This window comes from Raphanus sativus, chromosome 6 (assembly GCF_000801105.2).
Source record: "Raphanus sativus cultivar WK10039 chromosome 6, ASM80110v3, whole genome shotgun sequence".
Lineage (NCBI taxonomy): Eukaryota > Viridiplantae > Streptophyta > Magnoliopsida > Brassicales > Brassicaceae > Raphanus > Raphanus sativus.
Genome location: NC_079516.1, coordinates 6,921,719 through 6,947,189, shown reverse-complemented (window position 1 = coordinate 6,947,189; position 25,471 = coordinate 6,921,719). Strand labels below are relative to the sequence as shown.

Genomic DNA, 25,471 nt, shown 5'->3' with positions numbered 1-25,471 from the left:
TACATATTTACATGTTTCTACTTTTAATCAGTTTTGTTCAGTTTAATCAGTTATAAATCAAACCATATCCAAATCTCATGGTTTTTATAAAATTACATTCGGTTTGTACGGTATATACTAAAAAGACCATATTATATATTCTGTCAAAAATACTTGAAAGTATATATAAAATAGTCAAAAGTATATGTTTAAAATGATTTTTTCTACAGATTTTCCAAAAGTACATGTAATATATATTTTGTCTATATTTTGAGATACTTTAAGTATATAATAAATTTTAAAATTTTTAAAATTATTTAAATGTGTTATCCGAACACGAACCAAACCCGCAAAGATCCAAACCGAAATATAGAAATATCCGAGTAGAACTGAAAATTTTGAATCCGAAAACTCAAAACCCAAATAAATCCGAACCAAACCCGAATGAGTATTCGAAGCCCACTCCTAAGCCTTTACGATTTTATGTTTAGTGATTACCGAATTAAATACCAAATTAAATGGAAAATTAAATGCCGAATTAAATGCAATTCATTCTCGAGACGATACGTTAGCATATTTGATGAGAATCACTGTGGGAACGACACGTAAGCAAGATTCATTCTTAATGTTTCTCAAATAATATATAAGGGATAAGATAAAGAGATGATCAGCTGTCAAAAGGTATCAATTTCATCCAGTAATAGATCCTTAGATTAACATAATGACATGCTTCAAATCGATGCAACTCGTAACACAGACTGGCTTCAAGTTCAATTACAAAAAAGGTTTCTTCCTGATCAAGAAACGTTGGCCACAGTCTCCAATACTAATAACTAGTACTATGCAACATAACTAAAGCAGGGATGCCGTAGAGCATACAAAGAGTGGTGTCTACACCATAAAAAGATACTTAAGATCATCAACTGTCAGTCCAGCTGCAGAGCTTCCACTATGATCTTCACCATAAGCAGATGCAACCATTCTCCTTTTCTCCTCCTGAAAAAGATATTTAGAAAAATGCAAAAATGATAAATATAAAATAAAAGGGACATCAAATACAAAGCCAGAACATTACCTGAAGAAACAACATTCTATCCTCAACGGTATCTTTTACAGTGACACGAGTTACACAAACAGGCCGAGTCTGTCCAATACGATGTGCACGATCAATAGCCTGGTCTTCAGCCGATGGATTCCACCGAAGATCCAAAAGAATAACATGACTCGCAGCTACCATGTTCAGACCTAGGCTTCCAGCTTTTAAGGACAGCTTTGATTTTTTTTTTTTTTTTTTGACAGCTTTGATCTTCGATGAAGTAAACTCGCTTTTTTGGAAAATTGATTTATCCTGCGAAGAAGAACTAGAGCCTGAATCATTGGCAACTCAGTTTCTAAGGGCAGACTCAGAGAAAACAACATCACGACGCAAGTCTTCTCTGCATGACCGTTCAGGGCTGATGTTGTCATCGCCATAGATATGTTCTGAAACACATTGATAGCAAAACACATGACTTGTACACATCATACGGATTGTATCTGAGGAACCTGAAATAGCTATATAAATCATCAACTGTATTTCGTATTGGCGCTCCAGACAAACACCACCTCTTTTTGGCACGAAGAATGCAACATGCTCTCGCCACTTGTGTTCTATGATTCTTAATTGCCTGAGATTCATCTAGTACTACTCTGAGCCACCCAACTCTTGATAGTTTACCATTATCAGAGTCAGAAGAAGAAACTTTACGTTTTTTGGAGGGATTTTCATCATTCTCATCCTCATCTACCAAGAACTGTTTGGGAACTTCATTGTGTATTTATTCTAACGATTTTACAAAATAGTTTTTGGATACCAAACAATTCATATTCTTAATTTAACAAATTACCTTACCATTTTATATGTTCATTTTATGGAATAGCTAATATTCAATACACAAAAAAATATAAACTTATTAAAAACACTCAGGAATAACATGAAAATATAAATAAAATAACAAATAATATATAAGTATAACAAATCGAAACATACAATTCACGCGTAGCCCGAAAAAATCTCTAGTCGTGATAAATGCTTGTAAATATGGTTGGTGAATATGGTGTTAATATAATTGTTAAATAGTACTCCCTCCGTTCCCGAAAGTAAGATTTTCTAGATTTTATTTTTGTTTTATAAAGATAGATTTTCTATATTTTTAAGGTACTTTTGTATATTTTTGAGAAACATTAATTGAGAATATTTGAATTGATTAAATTTGATTGATGAATAGTTATTGAAAAGTGTGTAGAAAAATAAATAGTAAACTAAAATATAAATACTTATTAAATTCTTAATAAACGTGAAAACTCTAGAAAATCCTACTTTCGAGAACGGAGGGAGTAGTAAATTTCATAATAATATAGTAAATATAGGTGTATTTAGATCGCTAGGGTTCGCGGTCCTCCCTATAATAGGCTTCGATATTTTTTTTTTTTTTTTGAGAGAGCAAGCGATAATGAGATTTAAGCCTACCTCATTCCACAATCCTTATTTTGGTCATGGCCGTAGTCTCCCACGTCGTGGATATGACATCTGTCATTCTCCTTTAGCGAGACGGAGGGAGGTCAATTCTGAGATTGAAAATTCTGATGAGCTAATAAGCAACTTACCTGAATCTGAAACTCAGGTTTGTAATTCTTGTAAATTCGTCAGTCAATTCTCTGGTTTTGTCACTAATCTCTCTCTCTCTCTCTCTATATATATATAACCAGGATGAGAAGATCTCTGTGGCCACTACCTCCGCGCCACCTATGTCAAGGTTAAGGTATGGTGATTGATGATTATTGGGATTGATGTTGTTGATTCTCTTGTACATCCTTCATATGTTGTGTGTTATTATGACTCAGCGTGGACGAGCAATCCCTCCGCATGGCTGCTTTGGCTTTGGAAAAGAAGAAGAAGAAATCAGCACCTAAGGCATTGCTCGCTACGGAGAGCAAACCTAGCACCTAAGGCATCCGTTTTATCATACAATCACCAGACACCAACTAATATCGCTTTATCATTTCTGTTGTGTTTTGTAAACTTAAGATGACAAATTTGATTTCCAGTAGGTTTATCTAAATCTCAAAGATAAATGCAACGAAATGTTCTCGTTTGGACATAAAGTTATGTGGAGGTGATCTTAAGCTGATTATTGAACTATCATACAGCTATAAATTCGTTAACTTGAGCAGTCAAATTTCTTCTTTCGCTGAGATATTATGTTTATGAACGAACAAGTTTGTATCTTCCTCTCATTCACTGTTTTATTCTTTCTGGAAACAACACTTAGTCATTCAAAACCTCAAAACTCTCATGATCCTCGAATTCAACTGTTTCCATTCTCGTAGAAGAATGCGGAGTTGATGACTGAAAAACGAAGACAGCAAAGAGTTAGTCAATGAAGCTCATCATTTTAATCGTGGTTGCTGGCTTAGGCTAACACAAAAGTTTCAACGCTACCTCAAATGTTACAACCACATCGTTTTTTTTTTTTTTTTTTAACCTGGGATATCCCGGGCCGAAGCCCAGACTAATCCCCAAGGGTAATCTGAATGGTAACGGATTCGAACTCAGGTCCCTTAGGGATCCTGGAACGCCATGTACCACCCGACCAGTGACTCGTGGTTACCACATCGTATTTTGCTAACTCAATAGGATCTTTGGTCCTGTTACCACCATGGTAGATTAAAACAGAAAGTTTGGATTCACTCATCAAGTTCTCTGCCTCACAACACTCGCTGGACAAACAACTAATGTGCCAGCAGCCGGTCTCTTGCTATTAAGCTCCCGTCTTACAGTATCTGAACTACCATTCTGATCACTATCAATATCACTCAGAACCATGGTCTCACTATTGCTTGAAACCTTGAACTCTGGTCTTGCATGAATATCATGCTTTGCATTTTCCGACTCATCATCAGCATCCAGGTCCACTATTTGGGCGTCTTGTTTGCTTGAGTTTTCAGAATTTTATTGGGACTCAAACTTTTGCTTCAGGATAAGAGCAATCATTGAGACTGTCTTACCAAGTCCCTGGAAAATCACATAACAGAATCAGAGATATTAACTAGGAAAAAAGTTTTGATTATATGTGACCTGATCATCTGCTAAGATCCCTCCTGAACAGTGTAAACAACTTGTTTCCTTTTGTAACATCCATGCCAGTGCAATTTTCTGAGCAGAAAAAAATAGTATTTAGTATATATACAAACCAATTTCAAAAAGGCCAATAAATGGTAACACTAAAGCAATGATAATATTAATAACTGATGTCTCATAAGAGGAACTGAAAGAGTACCAGGAGGTAGATCAACTTCTGTCCTCGGTTGATTCAAATTCTGCAGGATTAACATACACTTCGTTATAAAAAAAATGCCCTTAACATGCCACTAATATCCGGTTGAATATAAAACAACACTGAGCTCTCAACTTATGCATCAGCATAACATCGAAAATGAATGCTACATAAAAGAGTCAATTTATCTGAAGTATCATTATTTCATAAAATAGGATACTCGGTCTAAAATTGAGTAGATTCAGTATGCAAGTATGAATCAAGCATGAACGAGAACTCATATAAAACGTTTCAATGCACCAAATATTTAACCAAAAAACTGTAAAAGGTGGTACAATAGACACAAACAAGACATGCAAACTCAGATAAAACGTTCAATGCACCAAATATTTAACCAAAAAAAAAATTAGAGTAATATATTGCAATCATACCAAGAGACTGAAAAGGGCCATAAAACTGTAAAGGTGGTACAAGGGACACAAACAAGACAGGCAAGCAAAAAAAGAAGAGCCAAGTGTTCAAGTTTCATTCTCAAGAGAAGAGTGAGTTGATGATGAATACCCCGTAGTGCATCCTGATAGATCAGCCTCTCAGAATTGTCGTCTTCCCCAATTCCAGTCATGTCCACTGGATCGCTTGGACTACCAGCATCTTGTAAAGGAGAAGCAGATGTTCCATGCGTCATAGATGAAGGAGGGAGGATCCTAACCCCATTCCCACTAAGAGAAGCATTTGTACATCCAACACTATCTTGACTATTACCCGTAGAGGAAGTAAAACTACCGCTTCCTGAGTGAAAAAAGGGTAAAAAGAGAGCACCGAGGTTGGTTGAAACTTGAATTAGTCCATAAACTTAACCTCACCAAGAATGGACAAAATATAATAGCAGAGAGAGTATACCAATACTAGTTTCTTTCCCAATGGGCTCCGATACATTGTCATCACTACCACTATCACTGCAGTTGCTGCTGCTGCTACCAATACTACTACCTGAACTAATTTGAATATCAGAATCCATCATGTGCTAGCTTCTAAGAAAGTCAAATTTAGCCTGCGTTGCAAGACAATGTTGGCATTATTCAACGAATGAAGCTAATGGCATGAAACGGAACCCTTTTCACTGTAATTGGAAACAATTTCAACAGCCTAGCAAAAGAGCCAAGAACACCAAATCAAGCAAAGTAAGGCAAAGTGGCGGGATAACTGAAATCAAAACGACAGGTACCGTGGAGAAAGCAGAGAGTTGGAAGGAAGCCACTGTTCATAGGGTTTCTTTCTTCCTTTCTCAGTGAAACCAATAATATTCTGTCACCAGACAAGGGAGCAGAAAACATGAAATGTTTTTCTTTTACACTTTGGTAATTACATTTCCATCAAAAATATGGAAAGGAAACATGGTAAACAGTAAGAGTTTACATTTGCTCGGCCCACGGCTACGTCTTTCGGCCATCTGACCATTTCCAACTCATCACTTTTAGAAACATATACGTTAGAGTAAATTCTATAATTCTATTTTTTATAATACTATTCTGTTTAAAATGAATAAAGAGAAATTGATTCAAATACTATAAATTGACTAACATTTTTCAAAAAAAAACTTCAATCAAAATTATTCTAACATTTGGGTAGGTTTAGTTATTGTTGTTTAGTTTTAGTATTTGAGGGATGAATTTGGATTTATTAATGATTTAAGAGGTTAGTTTAATTTTTTTTAATCAAAAATTAGGATGTTTATGAAAATAATCAGGTAAATTTAAAAAAATAGTATCATATTTGTGGTAAAACTAGAATTCCCCGTAAATAATAATATACACTAAATAAAGTTTGAGACTTAGATGTATTTGGCTATTTGTCCCAATATATTTTACTGCTTTTAATTAGAAAAATTCTAAAATAAATAAAAATATAAAATAACGTTTCTTTATTCACATTATTTTTAAAGAAAAAAAATGAGATTATTCGAATAGATTTTTTTTGCTTTCAGCAAATCAAAAATAGTAATGAGTTAAAGATGCTGACATTAAAAGCAAAAAGGCAAAAAAAAAACATTTTTTTCTTAATGCATGTCTTGAAGAGAAATCCTAAACCGAAAATCAACAGCCCAATCATTTTTCCTAAGGTATTTTTCCTTAAGGTTTTGTTCATAGAAGCCTAAACTGAAATCTTGAGAGGGAAATACAAATAATAACAAATTTTAACCGAATCCCTCGGCTGACTGCTGCAATCTGCCTCAGCGTGTATAGAGCCACTGCTTTTATTGCGTGCTGCTCTGCTTATGTTATTAGCCGACTGTTAAACCGAATCCAAACTTGTGGTCCTTCTTCTTACGGTCAATCTGTGAAAAAAACAAAACACAATCAACAGTTTAAAACAAGAGTCTCCGGTTACATCTCAGTACATGAAAGAACAAGGCAGAACCTTATGTTACCTCTGCAGATAGAAGAAAATTAAGTCCCATACTCAATCTTTCTTCCAGGAGAGCTGATGTAACTCCGTTGGAATCAATCTTCCCCCTGATACGAGCCTGTAACAAACCACACAGACTTAGTTGCTTGTTTTTTCACTTCCATTACGTTCCAGAGGATATATAGTGATTTTTTTTACCTGTCTGAAAATGTAGTCATACCCAACACTAGCTACAACATCTCTTGAAATGTAGTTGTACACAAAATCAGTGGCTAGTGAAACCTGATCATGATGAAAAGTAGTTAAGGTTGTCATGTTTGTTCTCCACACTCTGTATAATAAGATGAGCTTAATGATAAAAGGTACAAGTACCTTCTCGGATATCTTTTGCACATAGTTCATAGTTACAGAACCAGTGCTAGCAACTTGCGCAGAGGCGACCTGTTGGTAAAGAATAGTAGTTGTTGTTCACTTCACTGATAGCTTGAAAACGGGTAGTGAAAAATTTGACTGAGAAGACAGCATTACCATCTGATTAGTTTCGTATCTTGCAGCGTAACCTATACCCGACTTCCTAGGCACACCAGCCCAGAAAACTTCCCCACCCAATGATAGACGGGGTGTCAGGCTCTGTCCAGAAATTCATGAAAATATAATCACTACAATGTATTAAGCAACATCTCTCACGTGCACCATACCAAAACTTTTAGCTGTTATAAAAGACAACTATTGTTATCACCACAGAAACTAAGCATGGCAACAGAGATGATTCGAACGACTTATGGTTCATCTCTCAACACTAAGTTACTAAACAAGACATTTTTTGCAAAGATGACTAGCCCTTTTCCTATTTATTCAACTTCACGCAGAAAGATTTACAAAACTGCAGCTGTTGCACATAGTCAAGTTTTACCTGAATATAGGTTGCTCCAACTAGAGCGCCGTTGCCAAGTTGAAGTTGGGTTCGGTAGTCTTTTCCCTACACAAACCAGAGAAAATAAAAAAAACTTCAGATGAACCCAAATACAAGCATCATAAGGATAGGAGGAGTTTAAAACAGAGAGAAGCTCGTGACCATGTAATCAAAGTTGAACACCGCATGTGACATATGTGGCTCACCTGTCAGCTGGAAAGAAAGTAAAACAAAAGATGATAAATACAATATTCCATAGAACAAGCACATTTCTCTAGTTGCAGCACCTTACCAGAGCATTGGCCTTTAAGATGAACTTATCAGTTAAATCAGCTTTCACTCTTGCATTGAGTCTACCATCAGTCATAACCCTTCCAACAAGCATCAACTGCGTATTATATATATATATGTCATTCGCATATCTTCTTGATGGCCATAAGATATAAAAATGCTACCTTTGGGTCAAAATAATTGGCACCAAACTCATAATGGGCTGTTGGAATTTTGATCGTCGTGTCAGGTGACTGAGAAGGAACTTCTGTTGGCCCCATCATTACACTATTTCAAAAGAAGAAAAAAAATCAATAACAGACTTAATCAGCAACGCAATATAAACGTAAGTGTTAAGCCAATAAAACAGTAAACATAATGTTACTAACCTGTGGCTGAGAGAGAACTTTTGATTCAACCCTTTGCTAAAGTCGAAGCGTAAACCCTCAAAATTCTCAGACTTTAATAAAGACACTGCAGAGAATAACCAAAAACCAGTTAGAAACCAATTGAGACATAAATAAAAAATGCACCAAAACTGTAAAAGAAACCATAAGGAGAGACTGACTAAAAAGATTCAATAAAAGAAAGGTATCATATGAATAAGCATAGCTGAAAAGACCTCACAAGACGTTAATTGGCTACAAGCAATTGTTGCCTTAGCTTATATATACTTGAGACAGCACAATCAAAATCTGAACAATTGAACAATTTGAGATCATACTATATGGTTTTTACTAATACAATATGACTAAAGTAACACTCTCATCTATGAAGAAAATGAAGATGGGAGAAAGTGTGATAATGAGATACTGAACTGTAAGCTTCGCGGTGGACTTCCTCATAAGGAACAGGGCACGGGAGATTCGAGTAATCAACTTTCTCTTCGACTTTAGTCTTGGCATCGATTTGCGACGTCACGAGAGGTGGGAAGACATCCGCCATTGCCGCCGCCGTCGCCGCCTTTGATAAATGTTTATACGGCGACAGTAGAAAAAAGGAAGGGTTTTTGCTTCTACTTCTTCTTCTTCTTCTATTTGGTGGCGATGATCCGATCCTCTTTGTCTCTTTGGGTTTTGGTTTTCTAAGGGGTTTTGTAAATCTTTGGTTCTACCCGATTCGGTTTTTAATCTCAAACCGGTTCCAAACCGTTCATTCTCCGGTTTCTTAACTAATTCGAGGTAAAAGAACCATTAATTCATGAACTTTTACTTTTACTGTACATTTTTTAACTTGCTAGTTTTAAAATGTGAAAATATTTACACGAACTCATGAACTTTGCTTGCTGTACATTTTTAAGATAGTCAGCACTTTTACCGAGGTAAGTTAATAGTTTTAGAATGTAAAAAATATTTATATGGACGTTACTGTAGACATAAACAATCAAAACTTTTTGATCAAAAAAAAAAAAAAAAAAAAAAAAAAAAAACAATCAAAACTTCTTGTTGCAAGGGGCTTGAGACAGTAAAGAATGCTATATAGTACAGTGACCATTGGAAATAACTGTCATATTATTCTTATGGTACAGTGACCAATTATATGTTTGGCGGTTGCAATTCTGAATTACATATATCATAAAGCCAACAAGACTTTGATGATAATCTACATGCATCGATTACCTTTTATTGTGGTATATAAGCAATAGTTTTTTTTTAGCGCACAAGACCCAAGTTCAAGATTCCCCAAGAAACATCTGGCCAAGATTGATCCTGTGACTTCATGAGAAGAACTCTAACCCAAGCAATCCAACCTTCCCATGACATCCTCTTGTCCCATGGACTTCCCCATTGCAACAGCAGAAGAAGCCCTCTCTCCGCTTCTCTCTCTGCCTCTGCGAATCTCTTCTTTCCCAGATACACTTGACTCAACAGCACATGTGGCTCTCCCACATATGGGTTCTTCTCAATACACCCCAACAACTTCTCCTCTGCTCTCTCCAAGTACCCTTCTTTGCTCGCGTCGCTGCTCACAGCTTCCCAGTACATGTCCCTTGCTTCTATCTGCTCCTTTGCATCCAATACCTGTTCCATTACATGTGCAGCTTATCAATAAACTATTAAGCTCACTTTCATGAAAGCTGCTCAACTAAAGAACTATACAATCCCTAGACATAGCGATGAAATGATCATGACACGAGGTGATGAAACGCATGATACCTTGGTGCAGAAGCTGAAGACAGGAGGCACCACGAGCTCAATATCTTCATCTCTCTCCTTCCTCACCACAAACCCAGAATCCCTCTTCCTCTGCTCCATCAAAATCTCTTCCTCCCTCACAATCAAACTATAAACAGCACCCATCCTGGAGCTAGAGTTCATCCACAGCCCAGGCTTCCCACTCCCAGGCCACAACGCCGCCACGTTATTCCCTCTAAACTCAAGCCTCCCGTCATCATTACAAAACAACTCATCCTGAAACCCGAATAACTGATCACTAAAATCCGCCATCGTCATCAGCAAGAACACACCAACCACCCTCCTCGACACAACAACCTCTTCACCAGTCTTGATATGCTTCACCACGACGCCGTTCTCAGGCACCAAACTGTTAACCTTCTTCCTCCACTCTTCATCTCCATCGAACCACCCTTCCTCCTTGGCCTTCTTCAAAGAAGCCTCGGAGCGATCAAGATGCTCGACGAGCTCTTTATCGGAGTACTTGAAGAGGAGGTCGTCGTGGATCAGAGTCTGCCTCGGGACGACGCAGAAGAGATGGATCAGGGCCTCGGCGGGCTCGCCTACGTGTCCGCGGACGACTTCGCGGCCGGTGGAAGGGTGGAAGATGGCTAGGTTGACGTAGGAGTTGGAGTAAGCCGAGTGGAAGAGGCCGCAGAGGCAGACGGGTTCGGGGGCTTTCCAGAGCTTGAGGATCTTGTAGATGTCGATGAGGTGGTCTAGGAAGCTTCCGTGTTTGTGCCAGCACTCGCCTGCGCCGACGCTTTTGAGGACGGCGATTAGGGAGGGGAGGTTGGGGGAGATGTTCTCTAGCTCTCCTCGGAGGAAAGGACGGGCTAGGTCTAGTACGGTGGAGAGGTTTGGTGATGGATACGAAGTTGAACCCATTTTTTCTCTCTAGTGTTGTTAGGTAAGAGTTGGATAGGATGATGATCAGCAACCTTTTTATCAGCTTAGATTACTAAAAAAGAATGACCGAACAGTAAGCCTTGACTTATTATGTAAAATACATACTATCCGTTATCAGTTTCAACTGGATTTAGAAAAAACCGGATATTTGTAAATATTATATATACTTAATACAAATCATAATTTTAGCTCTAATTTTTAAACATTTTAAAATAAATAAATATCTTTTACAGTCATGGTATTTTATGCAAATTTTATATTTATTTATTAAATTTATTTTTAAAATAAATATTGAATAATTCCGTTACATAGCTTTTCTAGTTTAGTTTTATAAGAACATCACTTAATAGAAAAATAACCGAATTTTTTTTTCACTAAAAGATAAAAATATAGGTTAGAAACCGATTAAATATCCAGTTAAAAATAATGAATTTATCAAAATATCCAAATACCAAAAAGTAGGGAATCGAATACAAGTGACAGACTTGATTCAGATTCTGATGAAGTAGAACAAGCTAAAATAGCGGATATCCGCTGATGCCAAATTGCCAACCACTAGTCACCTACGCCAAGTTTAGATGAAACATTAAAAGCTTACACATCAAAATCCCAATGACTAAAAACAGCTTCCTAGGACAACAAGTAGTCATATTTGAATTTCAGATATTGCGAGTTTGTGAAGATTCTTAACTATTTTTAGAAGTAATGTCATCTTCACAACAACAACAACTAAACAAGGAGGAAACAGTGTAAGTAAACAATACAGAAGAAACAATCGGGGAAAACAAAAAGAAAAAAGTAACTTAAAACTATGAAGTCTTGAATTGTTGAATTTCACAAAGAAAATGTTTACCTAGAGGGACAAAAATAATGCAAGTACAGTAAGTGAAACCCATAAGTAGATAAATATTATATCTACATAATAACCTTTTTGAGACCTGACCATATTGCCAATGATAGCAATCGCTTCCTCATCACCATCATCACGTCAAACTATAATCGTCGTTTCATCACAGAAAATACGGAACTCCAGTCCTTGGCCCTCTCATTTGATTGTTCTCTTCTGTCTCGTTGAAGTACTTCACATCCCTTTCCTGGTAATAACAAGCATTCCCATGGTTTTTATTATTAAAACCATAAGACATAATGACCGATACAGTGATCAGTGATGTTATGACTTATGACCTAGAATCTATGGTAAATCAGATATTCTAATTTCTAACACACACGGCCTACTTAAATTCTCCTTAAACCTTCCACTTCAAAAAGCAGATACAAATCAAAAGTGTGTACTTAAAGCTGGTAGAGAGCCGAATATCAAAAATAAAATGAGTGATGATATCACTTAAGTAAGAGAATCTTCACTTGTTGAGACAAAAGGTGGCATGGATACTATGCATGACGAGCGAAAGCTACAGACTATATGTTCTATAGGAACGAACTGAAGAGATGGCTCACCATGTTTTCATCGAAACTCAATATAGAAGCGACATTGCCACAGCGGTAGCAGTAATTAGGTGCAGACCACACCTTCACACCAAAGAAGAAGAAGAAAGAACACACATCAATTAAGCAGAGCAATCTTTCCAGCATAAAAAGGGTCACGTCATTAAGAAGCAGGACACTCACAGTTACAAGGCCTTTATCTTGGAACATGTACTTAAGACCTTCTTGTACCAGTTGGTGAGCACGGCACACTAGATCAAGTTTGTTGATGTGATTGAACTGCACAAGAAGTCGAAACCATATATCAGACTCAAGAAACCGATGTTATCAACTACAGTACTGATTCCACTACTGAAGAAGGAAATCATACCTCAGTAGTAACCCTGGATCCGAAAAGCCAGCCAGCTCCACGTGGACTAACAGCCCATGTTTCAATATCTTCGGGATCGCTCCACATAAGATCGCAAAAGGGCCCTTCATGGGGAATTTCACAATTTCTATCCACCAGTCTTATCTAGAGCCCACAATAAAAGATCTAAAGTGAGTGGATGGATGGCCTTAATAACATGCTCAACAGAAACATACTTGACGGGTGAAACCCAAAAAAAAAACAAGCAGAGTTTAACCTGATCAATTGTCCGGACATCCGGGGAAAGGCCACCATGAACACATAGAACCTAGACAAAGAAGATCCATCTTATTTTCGGATAGGATACAGCAAACATATGCGTTCTCACCGACAAAACCAAGTTGCTGAAAAAATGACTTACTGTGCCATCTATAATAGCTGATAGGGTAAGATAGTCAAAAACATCTGTGCAATATCGCCACGCATTAGCGTTACCATACTTCCTTTGGCACTCGTCATAGAAACCATATACCTGAAAACACACACATTGGGATGAGAATCTCACTACTATAAAATGTGCCTTCCAGCGGCACAAAACACATCACTTACAAAATGTATATGAAAGTAAGACCAGAATCAATTATCTTGATTTAGAACCAATACAAAACAGAGAGCTGGATAAAAGTACACAACCCCCCCCCCCCCCCCCAACATCGCTTATTTCTATTGTATGTCGTGTTTATCTATTAAATGGTTCTGTGTTCCATAAAAATATCCAAGATCTACAGTAACAATACTAAACAACTTTGTAAATATACTTATGATTATATTGTTTGCAGGTTCGACCAAAAGGTACCTTGAAAGCTTAAGCTTTAAGAAGGTCTGCCAGGAGTGCACTGAAACAAATGATCATCGCTAAAACTTAATTCCTAAACAGCGCATGTCAACTAGAAGATACATTAAGAGCGCTAAGGAAACCACACAACCTCCTAGAAAGTGTGTGAAGAAAACAATTAGATATTAGAAGAAGAGAATAAGGGATACCTGCGTTAGCTGCCTACTTTCATGATTTCCACGCAGAAGTGTAATATTGGCTGGATGTCTACACAATACAATACAAATCATGATTTAATGCCCCAACACTTAAGATGATATATACTTCAAAAATAGCAATGTAAACTAAATCACTTGGTATCTTTTTCCAAAATCAAACAACAGAGTGAGATGAAAGGCCTATGAAGCAGTTACTTCCTCATCTAAATCAAAAATTCCGAATGCAGTTTATTGAAACTCTCTTTCAAAGTAAGCTTAATAATTTTCAAGATCAAGGGCATAATAAACAAGGACTTGGTCCTAAGCAGAAGGAAGAGGATATTAAAGGCAAGATAAAGGCAGTTATGGGAAAACTTTTAACCTAGCTTTAAGAAGCAGAAGAATAGTGAAGACTTCAAGGCTGTTGTAACCTCTATCCACAAAGTCCCCCTGCGAGTAAGCAGATCATGACTGTATTCATTATCAAATGTGTCGATACGGCGGGAAAAAATAAAAGTAAAAAACTAAATGTACCATAAAAATGTAATTGGTGTGGGGAACATGACCTCCGGTCTGAAAAAGCTTCATGAGATCATGAAACTGGCCATGGATATCACCACAGACGGTGACTGGACTGTTGACAGGCTGCACGTTTGACTCCTCAATCAGAATCTCTTTCACCTGTGTAAGTAACAACATAAACCATCTCTTCTGCTTAGCCAAAGGCTACTCAATAACCAAATGACTCAGAACATAAATTATATCTGGATCACAAGTATTAAAGCTTTCTATACTAATAACAATTTATTGTCTTCAAGACCAGAGTTCGAAGGCACCAAGATAGAGATCAATCTGAGTAGTAGTATGGAAGAAGATGGGAGTACGTATTCGCAGAGAAGCTGAAGCTCTTCCTCGGAGAGATGCTGACCCTCCTTAACCTTCGCAATCCATTCATCCAAATCCATTGCTCCCTTCTTCTCTCTCTTTCTATCTATCTAGTAATCACCAGCCTCTTTCTCCGTCGATTTCAATGGCGAAACTCCGACTTCGTTAGGGTTACGTAAGAGGAGGAGGAGGAGGAGGAGCAGAGATGAAATAGGGGAAGATCGATCTCCCACCGCTTCAAACGCAAATCTTACGTTCGCGTTTGGGTTTTATTTTAAAACGCCTCACATGGTAAAAAAAAATAAACAGTGCATTACTGAGGTAAAACCGAATGTGTCTCGTTACGAAAATTTCAGGTTATAATTAGGGTTTAATTTGGTTAGCTTTTAGACATTAATTAGTTTAGATCTAAAAAAAATTGGGCTTTATCAGCTTTATCGGCTAATCCATCAATCTATCTTATTAAAACAGGAACATTACAACTTTTTTTAGGTAAATTTTTAAAAGTAGATCTCATATATTTAAATTAAATATCTCATTCTTTATATATAGTACATACCATAGTCTAACTTTGCATTGATGTATTTCCTTAAATACAGTTCTTCTTTTTGTCTATATTCCGTATATGATTTTTACATTTATTACATGTTGATTTAGATAAGATATATACTAAGAATACTAAAATATTAATCGTTCTATAATTACCCTATACAATTCATTTTAAATTGATCAGTATACTTTCATTGGCCATATTAATTTTATTAGTACGAATAACATTAGGTAGATAAATCATAGACACATACATAAAGATATGACTATTCTTATAACTACGTTGGACCTAATCTACTTTCTAAAACAAATAACACATAGCTTCATATATTGTATAGAAAATAGTAATATTGTATAGTATTATACTTATACAATAATACTAAAAACAAACCAAACTGAAATATAATATATATCGAAAATGCTTTGAACCATTACACACAAAATATATTAGACTTTAGAGATAAAATTCACTTTGAAATTACGTAATAATTATTTTAAAAATTAAATTTCGTAATGTACAAAAAACATAAGTTTTATATAAAATTTTGTGTTACAATAAAAAAAAACACAATTCGCGCTTGCAAAGTGTTATTTTTACATACGAAAGACAGTTTTGATATTGTTCTTTAAACACAAAATTGAATTATACAAACTCGATACTACATAAAACTAAACAATATAAAATACATTTAAAAAAAAAACCGTGCAGGTGTGCATATGTTTATATAATATATAAATATATTATGTTACACATATTTTCATATAAATAATACCCCAATGTAAGTTTTGTATAATAAATGTTGAAAATACAAAATATATAGCAGTATATATTTTAAATAATATAAAAAAATCTACTTTACGTTATCATAAAATTTAAAAATCAGATTTAGTAATTAAACACATTGCTTATTTAAACACATTAGTACACATTGTTATTAATCAAAATTTTATATTAATACACATTGCAATCATATATAACATTTAGTAAAAACGAAGATAAAAAAAAATTGACTCCCGCTCGGTCGAGCGGGTCATGATCTAGTTTACATTACAATGTATAGTGTTGTTAGACTATCTACAATGGAAAAATTGATTCAAAATCCTGTTTTACAACTTTCAACATGACGCATCTTAAAATATAATTTTATTTAAAAAAACTATGCCAATACAATTTTGTGAAATTGGTTTGTTTAATAAATAATTGCATCATAGGCTCATTAACCCACACGATGAGACATCTATTGATAATATGTAAATAAGTGTGTCTTTTTTGTCATTCCAATTCAACATATAGAGTTTAGTATCTAAATGCATGTTAACAAAACAAAACATTGAAAATATTTAGCAAAAGATAAGAAAAAAATTTGAAAATTTAAGTAAATCATGATAAAATATAGTAACCACGATTTTACCTTCAAGTTGTGAATTCATTAAGTGGAATTCAATAACAAATGTTTAAAATTACATAGATCGTTAGATAATAAGATATTGACAAAATTTGTAAAATTTAAATTCAATTGTTATTGTAGCGTGAATTACAAAACAAATTAGTGTATAATCAGTTGCTTTTTGTAAGAAAATGAGTGAATTCATAAATCTCTAATTACTAAAATATAGCTATCATCTCTTTTTGTTATAAAAAGGCTATCACCTCTTTACTTTGTTATCAAATGTTGGTAAATTTTTTATTCTGTCAGAGTTTTTGTTTCTTGCAAAACGTTACACTTACTCTGTCAGCTATTCTCAAATAAATCTTGTGTGTTGTCCATTAATATTAACTAACTAATGTTTCAAAATTTTATGTTTTTTTAGAATGCAGGCTATGTAGCTGCACATCAGAGAATCAGCGTGGTTGATTCTATCATAAATGTAACACAGAACCAAGATATTGTCCTGAAAGGTTCAATATCAATTTACTTCTAGTCCACAGATAAGTCCGTGTTAACGGCCTTTAACGAGAAGACCCTAGTCTTCCCTGGACAGCATCTTGTTTATAGAGTCTTTGAAGACATTAATTCTGTCACAGATTCGGCAATAAATGTCATCTTGAGTTTTGCAGGCATTGTTGTAGACATTGTTGTAAAGCAGGTATTTTACAAAAAAAACAAAAATTGTTATAAAATAACTGACCTTAAATGTTTAAGATGAAAAAAGTCAAAAATGGACTCGACTTTTCAGTATTCAATATGTTGAATACTTTCAACTATGATGAATTCACATCAGATTTTTTTTCAACTATATAACATATATAACATATAAAATAAACATGTATATTTTTCTCTTAATTTTGATATCCATATATATATTTTTACATTTACAAAGTTATAATTTATTAAATAATTGTTTTATGGACATAAAAAATGTTGATATGGAAAATATGGACAAAAGAAGTAGAGACATAGAGAATATGGAGAAGGGTTTTGTTTATTAAAGAAATATGGATGGACAAATAATGTAAGGTAAATGGTGTTGAAACTCAAATTCGAACAAGACTGACTACATATTAACTGTGTGTAGATGGATATTTGTGGACAAGCATGCATAGTATTAATGTATATATGTCTATGTGGATAGTTATTTGTGGACAGTAATTTATGAAAAAAATCATCGCCGCAACACAGTTGTTCGAATCAACACAATTATTATATTTATGCAGCCACAAGTTTTAAACCAAACATCGAGCCTAAATCAAAAACTTTCATGAATTTTATGGTTGTACTATGACTTCACCGTCACAAAGGAAATTCCATCAATTTATACACATTCCAACACGTGAACTACTATTATCTTGCAAACAAAAGCACCAAAGTTTTAAAAACATGCAAGAAGAAAGCTGATACTTAGATAAGACACCTTCATACCATCCATAATAAGGAATCCTAGCATTAAGGAATCCTAGCATTATTATAATGTAATGACATGCATTCCCAGTTAGTGGATTTTGATTTTTTGTTTTATTCTAGTAAAAAAATAATTAAAACTGAAGAATAAAAACAATTGTAAAGGTGGTATATCTCAAGAGAAAATAGGAAAATATTAATCATACAATTTTAATCCAAAACGAAATTTCATTTCCACTATAAATGAAATTACCGTTTGTAGTCATGTGCTAACATTGCATATGCACAGGGTCTCCCTTTTTCTGTTAACTTTTCTTTGTATTTTAACTTTTAAGATCCTAAATCTAAAAAAATTTTTTTGTAAAAATCAAGTCCAGTTACCTTATTTGATCAATATAAACTTTAAATATCCGTATAAAAAAATGAGCGTGCTTCTTAACATTTGACAAAAAAAAAAGGTAAAAATTGAGCGAGCACATGGGGTCACGATTACTTAGAGACGGTCTGAGAGAAAAGGAAACAAATCTATAGAAGTTTTCTCTTTCCATATATCAATATAAACAGAAAAGGAAAAAAATCTAAACAAGTTTTCTCTTTCTAAATATCAATATAAACAGAAAAGGAAATAGAAACAAGTTTTCACTTTCTGGATTATCTATATAAACAAACCCAAACTCTACAACTTGTCGATCTCTCAGAACAGCAACAACTTTGACGAATCCATCAAATCTTTTTCTCCTCCACAAGAACATAGACGACTCAACGACGTTCGATTTGTGTTCCATGTATCGTCGTCCCGTAGACTTTCTTTTCCAGGGTGGTACCTTTGAAGATGCGAAATAACCTTGTTGTGCACAGAATCTATGGTTGCTAGTGAATCTCCAATCCAAAACAGAGTTTGCTTCTCACACGCTCAATCGTGATTTATGGTCCAACGACACCGTTTTGGAAGCTGTTATGTCCAGCTTCGTCTTGTGGCATATCTATGATAATACAATCGAAGGGAAGATGATGTCGAACTTGTACGAAATCGAGTCTGCTCCACCCGTGGTGCTTGTGATAGATCCCGTCACCGGTCAGAAGATGGGGATGTGGAGCGGTGTGATTGAAGCGCAGAGGTTTGTGGAGGATTTGTCGTGGTTTTCGGAGGCTGGTCCTTATGAGGACATTGAGTCTCTGATCTCTGAAACGGAGGAGGAGTATCAAACTTGTTCCGAGGGTGAAGAGTTTGAAAAGGAGGATGATTGGTCGTCATCAAGCAACAACTTCGAGGGTCCTTTTTGGGAAGAAGAGTGGTCTCCAAGCAACAATGATGATGACATCGTTGATCCTTCTTGGGGTGAAGAGTTTGAAAACGAGGAGACTTGGTCTCCAAGCAACGATGATGATGATGACGATGACATGGTTGATCCTCCTTTAAAGCCAGGACAATATTTGGTAGATTTACCGGATTTGACAGAAGAGCCGAAAGTAGACTGTGATAAAAGCCTTGTGTGCAGTCTATGTGTTCGGGTTCCAGATGGGAGAAGAAGGCAGAGAAGATTTCTCAAGACCGAACCTTTTCAACTTCTCTGGTCTTTCTGTAATTCTCTCCTGGAAGAATGGGAGATTGAGTTTAATGCGTATAAGCCGGTACTTGAGATTCCTGGTGATTCCAAGACTCTTCATTGTCCACTAGATACGACGAACACAACTTTTGAGGAATCTGGACTCGCTAATAATTCGTTGATCTCGATTCTTTTGAAGTGAATACTTCCGAGTTTTGTGCGTTTTTTTTAGTTCGAGCGTGTTGCTCCTCTTATTTTCTCGCTTCTTTATTCCTTGTAATAATTAATCAGTTCAGTTTCTTCTTTTTCTAAAGGGGTAAACTCAGATAACATGTTCAACTTTACCATCCCTTACCATGCTAATTTCTGGTTCTTGAAATCTCAACTGAACTGTAAATTTTCCCTTTGATCATATGCCATTTCTCAATTGCTACTTTTCCAAAATTAATACCACGATATTATACGATTTGTAGAATCTACGTTATGAAGTATTGTATTGGTTCAAGTTACATAATGCATTTTGAACTATACGGCCAATTTTACAGCCTCAATATGATATTGTTATTGTATAAAAGCTATTGGGGCTTTTCATTTCCGCTTTATAGTTGTTAAAACTGCGAATAGAGCAAAATACTTTATGATCTGCGTCTCAACAAACCTCATTGAACACATAAGAAAGAAACCTAACCTAACAGGAGAGGTCACCACAAATCCACAATGGCTGTTTGTTTGATAATTGATTTGATACTGTAGATACTTATCAATCAGCTTTGCCAACCACTTTATGTTTTAAGTCTCCCAATTCTTCAGAATTTGATATCTGAATCAAAGTTGTGTATGGGGGGGTCAAGTTTCAGAGTCCCACCCAATCCATGGAACTATTTTTTTTAGGAGGAAGTAAACCCAAACACCAGTTGAAATGAAATATTGCGATTTTTTTTTTAAGAACTCACACTCGTTGTATAATCCCAAAATAACAAGACAATAAAATACTCTTCTTTTTGTTTTTGTTTTGTTAAATGTACAAGATATGGTGAACCCTCAATGTCACTTTCTTTTCCCTAATGAAACTGCCTTCTTCTTAACTCTCTTGCCATACTGCAACCACAAATGAAAGCAGTAAGTTTTAGGACAAAATGTTTTCATTATCTTCAAAGCATTGCAATGTAAACCTTATGGGATCCAACATGTCATCGAACAAAGTGGTTTCAAAAACTCGACCAGACTTGAATAATAATACGTATGAGCAATTAACTCAAATAACAACTCTATATATTGTTTATAACCTCTCGCATAATCGGCTGCAGCAATTTGATATTTTTTTTCCAAAAATCAGACGCACAAGCCTTAGAGACCAACTTTTTTCCAACTAATGTCTCAGTGACTCTTGAGTCTCATGTTTATGCTAACCTTGGACTCTTGTCTAAATAGATATGCAGCTCATGATACTCATTTGCATTCCTTCGTAACCACTATAGAACTACAATTGCTTACTCTCCAGTATTTACGCATCTAAAGAAAGACAACTTACTCCATTAACCAGAGAACTAGTTTCCCATATCATCAGGCTAAAGCAGTCACAGTGAGAGTCTTAAGAGATCTCGGAAGATACCCCTTAAAACACTCTTCTATCGACATGGACAATTTAGCTAACATAGAGGACCCGCAAGAGCAACTGAAGAACTAGTTTAAACCTATGGTGCTTTTCAAGTAAAGCAGCCACATTTGAGCTCCCTGTATATCACTACTGCAAAGCAGATGCCTAACCCCACAATTCAATTGCAATTTCAGTTTTACCGTGGAAACCCACAAATTGACAATGTTCTTGCAGCCAAACAACCTATTATAACCTCTGAGGTTTCAAAATATAAAACCCAAATTTCGTACCTTTCAGAAACCCATAAAAAAGCAAGAAGTCTAGTCACACAAAGACAACACAGATACCAAACACAAAGGAGTCCTTACTTAGTAAGGAAAGATACAAACCTCAATCCAAATCTTCCTGTCTGGTCTCAAGATTAGACCCACCACCTCCACCACCAGCGCCGCCACTTCCACGTGCTCCAGACCCTGAACCAGATCCATCCTGACTCCTAAACGGCCAAGGCAGCTGTACACTAAACCTCCTCCCCGTCCCCTGCCCCCCAACCGATCCCTGCCCACTCATCTGACCTCCTTGACTTTGCCCCCTTCGCTCGTAATCAGGATCATCAGTAGGCAACTCAAACCGACAAACGGGACAAGAGTTATGCAACTCAAGCCAAGGCATCAAACAACCCTGATGGAACACATGCTTGCAAGGCATCTCCTTCACATCCCCACCTTCCTCAAACTCATCCATACACACAGCACACTGGTTCATCTCGGACCTCAACATATCCATCGTCACCTTAACCGTCGGAAGCGCGTCGACCGCGGATTTGGACGCAGGAGGAGTTCCGTAACGGTTAGGGTCGTTCTCCGCGAGCTGGTGAATCAGCTGCTCGAGGCCAGGGCCGAAGAAGTAGTCCCCCATGTTCCCCGGTACCCGGCCAAACGGATGATCCTCCACCACGAACTGGACGTGAGTGCCGCTGGATTGCAGATGCTGGAGATGGTTCTGGAGAAACGACACCGGATCGAACGCTCCTCCACCGTGAGGGTGATCGGTGGAGCGTGGACCACCGAAGAGGCTGGGGTTCGTGGAGGAGGAGGAGCCGAATAAGAGAGGGAGTAAGGTGGAGAAAGGATCGGCCATCGGGAGGAAACCGATAGGGTTTGGGGGTGGGGATGGATTAGGGTTTGGTTCGTCGCATTCTTCGAGAAACCCACCGGAGCAGAGAGGGCAGAAAGGATCGGCGGAGGAGGAGATTGAGATGGTGACTGTGCGGTTGCACTGGTGACAGAAGAACATCTTGGAGAAAGTAGAGTTTCCACCGGAAGACATGACGGAGAAATTTCTTCAGAGCGCCAGACGAGAGAGAGAGAGAGAGAGAGAGAGAGAGCAACTTGTCACAGGAGAGAGAATATAATTATTCTTTGATTTGTGGCCGACTCAAACTCTCCTTTACGTTACTTACAATACTTGGGCTTCGGCCCATATCAATTTTATTTGATATTTTTTTAAATAATAGATTTTGAACCGTGATTCAAAATTAGATAATTATTTTTTGTTCGAATTTTTATTTTATACAAAATATAGTTAAGTTCTGAATTTTAAGAAAAATATATTTTTTAACATAAACAATTTAATATTTTTTCGAAAAGTTATCTTGTATTTGATTAGTATATTGTATGGTTGATAAATAACCCATAGACATCTATGATCCTAAAATACAAACTGTAACCTTTTCCACTATACTATAAATATTAGCTAATTTCATTATCAAGTAGATATATATTTATCTAACTTTTCATATCTGAGTTTAAATTTTTATTTTATAAATTATAATTCATTACCCATTATTTTATATTTATTTTTATAACTATAATATATTGTAAAATATTGGAATTTTTGTTATTTTGTGTGTATATAAACTTTCACGTCTCTCGAACCTCATACATTAACACACACAAAAAAAATGCGAAAAGCTGATACATACGAGAGTTTGATAAACAATAAAATAGAAAAACACTCCTACTACGGCCGGAGGAGCAGTCACAGCCGTGGCGAAGACCGAACAGCTTGCATTAATTTTGAGAAAGTAAAAAATTACATTTAAATTTTAAAACCAAATAGAACTGTACTAAGTTAAAACACGTCGAGAGAGAAAGTTTTAGAGAGAGAAAGAAGATCTGGTGAATCCATCTGTTCCGGCCGACGGCGTGGACTCTCACAGCCACCGTCGGTCCGGTTTTAGTCATGGTTTCGTCCCCTTTGCGTCCAAGTTTGTCAAGAGAAGATCCTTTTGCTTCCGGTGTCGCATCTTTCTCGCGGTGGGCGTTCGGCTCTACTCGTCGGCGTTGCATATTTCCGTCAAAGGTAGACGTTCGGTTTTAGTCTCCGCGTCGTCTAAACTCTTTTGTCGACGACGGCTCTGTTAAAATATAGTTGTTTTAGTTTGATGTAGATCCGTTGTGTGGTTGGGGTTTGGTTTCACGAGGAGCTCTCGGTCTGTGTTTGAAGTTCTCGGTGGAAGAAACCGGGGTTCAGGAAGATGAAACGCTTGAGGTTGATTTCGATGGCGGTGGATGAAGATCTCGGGTGAGACACGATGAAGCTTTCCATGTCTAGAGCCAGGCGAAGATCATGAAGTAGTAGAGACAGTCTCCGGCGTGCTCCGGAATTAAGCCCAGGCGACTCCGGCGAATCGAGGGTTCCGACAGCGTCGTGCGTCGGTGATGCAGAGTGGTGTCGATCGATTCGTTGCGTGGCGCCTTCGATTGGAGGATTGCAGCACGTGGAGAGTGATGTCGGTAGTGGGTTTGGGTTGCGGTTTTGTGGGCTTTGGGCCTTTTAGTGTTTGTTTGACCATCTGCTGGGCCGTGTGTTTGTTTTTTGGCTGGTGGGTTTGGTGTATGGTTTGTAGTGTCAATTTGGCATTTGGGCTTTTATGAAAATATTTCAATTTGGGAAAAAAAAACATGTACTAAGAAAAATTTATAAATATTTTTATTTTAAGCAGTTTTAATTTTGTATAATCTATAGTATTTACAATTTATATTTTAGTATACCATAAGTTTTTAAAACATAATAAGTAAAACATGTTAATTTGTTTTGGTCTATATTTTAGTATAAAATAAGTTTTAACAATATAATTAAGAGAAAAAGACAAAATAGCACCAAACTAAGTTTTTGTCACAAAAATAGCATCACAAGAAAGAAAATGATCAAAAAAAGTTTTATTCAAGGGTAAATATGCATTTATAACCCTTGGGTTGATTAATCTAAGACTTAGGGTTTAGAGTTAAAGAGATGGAGTTTTAGTAATGTATTCAAATTCTTAAAAATAAAAAATAAAAATGAAAATTTTAAAAACAAAAAGATGCTATTTTGGTCATTTTATTCTTTGAATGCTATTTTTGTGATAAAAACTTAAAAAGTGATATTTTAGAGATTTGCCCCTATAATAAACTAAAACATGTTAATTTGTGGTTAAGGTAGAAATGAAATATGGTACAAGAAAAGTAGTATATTAGACAAATTCAAAATTTTATGTTTAACACATTATTGATACCATTATCATGTTTACCTTCATTAAATAGACATTTTCAAAAATACTTTCTTCATTAAAGAGTCAAAGTACTCTTATACTCTTGTTTTATATATATATAAATATAAATAATTATTAAACATATTTTTAGAGTTTTTTAATTATATGTTTTCAAATTCGAAAGTTTATAAATTTCTTTTTTCGATATTGAATCTATTTTTAATATTAAATATTTATTTATATATTTATTAAAATCCTAAAGCCCACATTCCAATTGAATCTAATTTTTTTTAAGATTACATATTTATTTATATATTTATTAAATTCCAAAACCCCACATTCCAATTGAATCTAATTTTTTTTAAGATTACATGTTTATTTTTATATATATATATATAGTTAATTCTAGAGTTATAAGTGTTTATTTACCTTTTTAAAATGAAGGTAAATGTGGTTAATGTAAACTTGAAAAGTGGTATTAGGAATGTCATAGTTTTGACAATTTCTCAACTTTTATAAATATGTATTTAAAATACAATTAAAAGTATACTTAGTAAGACCTTTATGAATAGATTACTCAATTTTAATTATATGTATATTTAGTCAGATATTCTTAAATATGTATAAAATCTTGCTAAAAGTTTTGGAAGGCCTTCATCTATTTAATATTTAAAATTTATTAAGTTATTATACATATTTAAAAGCATTTTCGCAAGTTTTTTTA

General features: G+C 35.6%; 6 protein-coding genes and 1 pseudogene across 6 annotated transcripts; 2 read left to right on the top strand and 5 right to left on the bottom strand.

Annotated features, from left to right (window-relative positions):
* Window positions 1-870: 870 nt before the first annotated feature.
* On the bottom strand, window positions 871-5,004 carry LOC130496078 (helicase-like transcription factor CHR27; annotated as a pseudogene).
* Window positions 2,418-3,102, top strand: LOC130496077 (uncharacterized). The gene is made up of 3 exons (XM_056987841.1): window positions 2,418-2,642; window positions 2,728-2,780; window positions 2,863-3,102. Exons 1-3 carry the CDS (start codon window positions 2,472-2,474, stop codon window positions 2,966-2,968), a joined length of 330 nt encoding a protein of 109 aa, XP_056843821.1. The 5' UTR covers window positions 2,418-2,471; the 3' UTR covers window positions 2,969-3,102.
* Window positions 5,005-6,326: 1,322 nt separating the features above from the next.
* LOC108809389 (mitochondrial import receptor subunit TOM40-1-like) lies at window positions 6,327-8,874 on the bottom strand. The gene is made up of 11 exons (XM_056989730.1): window positions 8,703-8,874; window positions 8,274-8,358; window positions 8,070-8,172; window positions 7,907-8,002; window positions 7,777-7,827; window positions 7,615-7,680; window positions 7,230-7,331; window positions 7,074-7,142; window positions 6,900-6,983; window positions 6,724-6,819; window positions 6,327-6,630 (listed from the first exon to the last, which is right to left on the bottom strand). The coding sequence occupies exons 1-11, from the start codon at window positions 8,827-8,829 to the stop codon at window positions 6,577-6,579; spliced, it is 933 nt and encodes a 310-aa protein (XP_056845710.1). The 5' UTR covers window positions 8,830-8,874; the 3' UTR covers window positions 6,327-6,576.
* Window positions 8,875-9,377: 503 nt separating this feature from the next.
* LOC108805837 (uncharacterized) lies at window positions 9,378-10,998 on the bottom strand. The gene is made up of 2 exons (XM_018577797.2): window positions 10,041-10,998; window positions 9,378-9,905 (listed from the first exon to the last, which is right to left on the bottom strand). The coding sequence occupies exons 1-2, from the start codon at window positions 10,944-10,946 to the stop codon at window positions 9,537-9,539; spliced, it is 1,275 nt and encodes a 424-aa protein (XP_018433299.1). The 5' UTR covers window positions 10,947-10,998; the 3' UTR covers window positions 9,378-9,536.
* Window positions 10,999-11,648: 650 nt separating this feature from the next.
* LOC108807017 (phytochrome-associated serine/threonine-protein phosphatase 1-like) lies at window positions 11,649-14,924 on the bottom strand. The gene is made up of 10 exons (XM_018579250.2): window positions 14,679-14,924; window positions 14,329-14,475; window positions 14,177-14,244; window positions 13,807-13,864; window positions 13,184-13,294; window positions 13,040-13,090; window positions 12,784-12,927; window positions 12,597-12,692; window positions 12,426-12,497; window positions 11,649-12,061 (listed from the first exon to the last, which is right to left on the bottom strand). Exons 1-10 carry the CDS (start codon window positions 14,757-14,759, stop codon window positions 11,978-11,980), a joined length of 912 nt encoding a protein of 303 aa, XP_018434752.2. The 5' UTR covers window positions 14,760-14,924; the 3' UTR covers window positions 11,649-11,977.
* Window positions 14,925-18,690: 3,766 nt separating this feature from the next.
* LOC108810878 (plant UBX domain-containing protein 16-like) lies at window positions 18,691-19,906 on the top strand. Its single transcript, XM_056988063.1, has one exon. It carries the CDS (start codon window positions 19,026-19,028, stop codon window positions 19,815-19,817), a length of 792 nt encoding a protein of 263 aa, XP_056844043.1. The 5' UTR covers window positions 18,691-19,025; the 3' UTR covers window positions 19,818-19,906.
* Window positions 19,907-20,529: 623 nt separating this feature from the next.
* On the bottom strand, window positions 20,530-22,626 carry LOC108807245 (E3 ubiquitin-protein ligase RING1-like). Its single transcript, XM_018579507.2, has 2 exons — window positions 21,602-22,626; window positions 20,530-20,713 (listed from the first exon to the last, which is right to left on the bottom strand). The coding sequence occupies exon 1, from the start codon at window positions 22,539-22,541 to the stop codon at window positions 21,603-21,605; it is 939 nt and encodes a 312-aa protein (XP_018435009.2). The 5' UTR covers window positions 22,542-22,626; the 3' UTR covers window positions 20,530-20,713; window position 21,602.
* Between the last annotated feature and the right edge of the window lie 2,845 nt (window positions 22,627-25,471).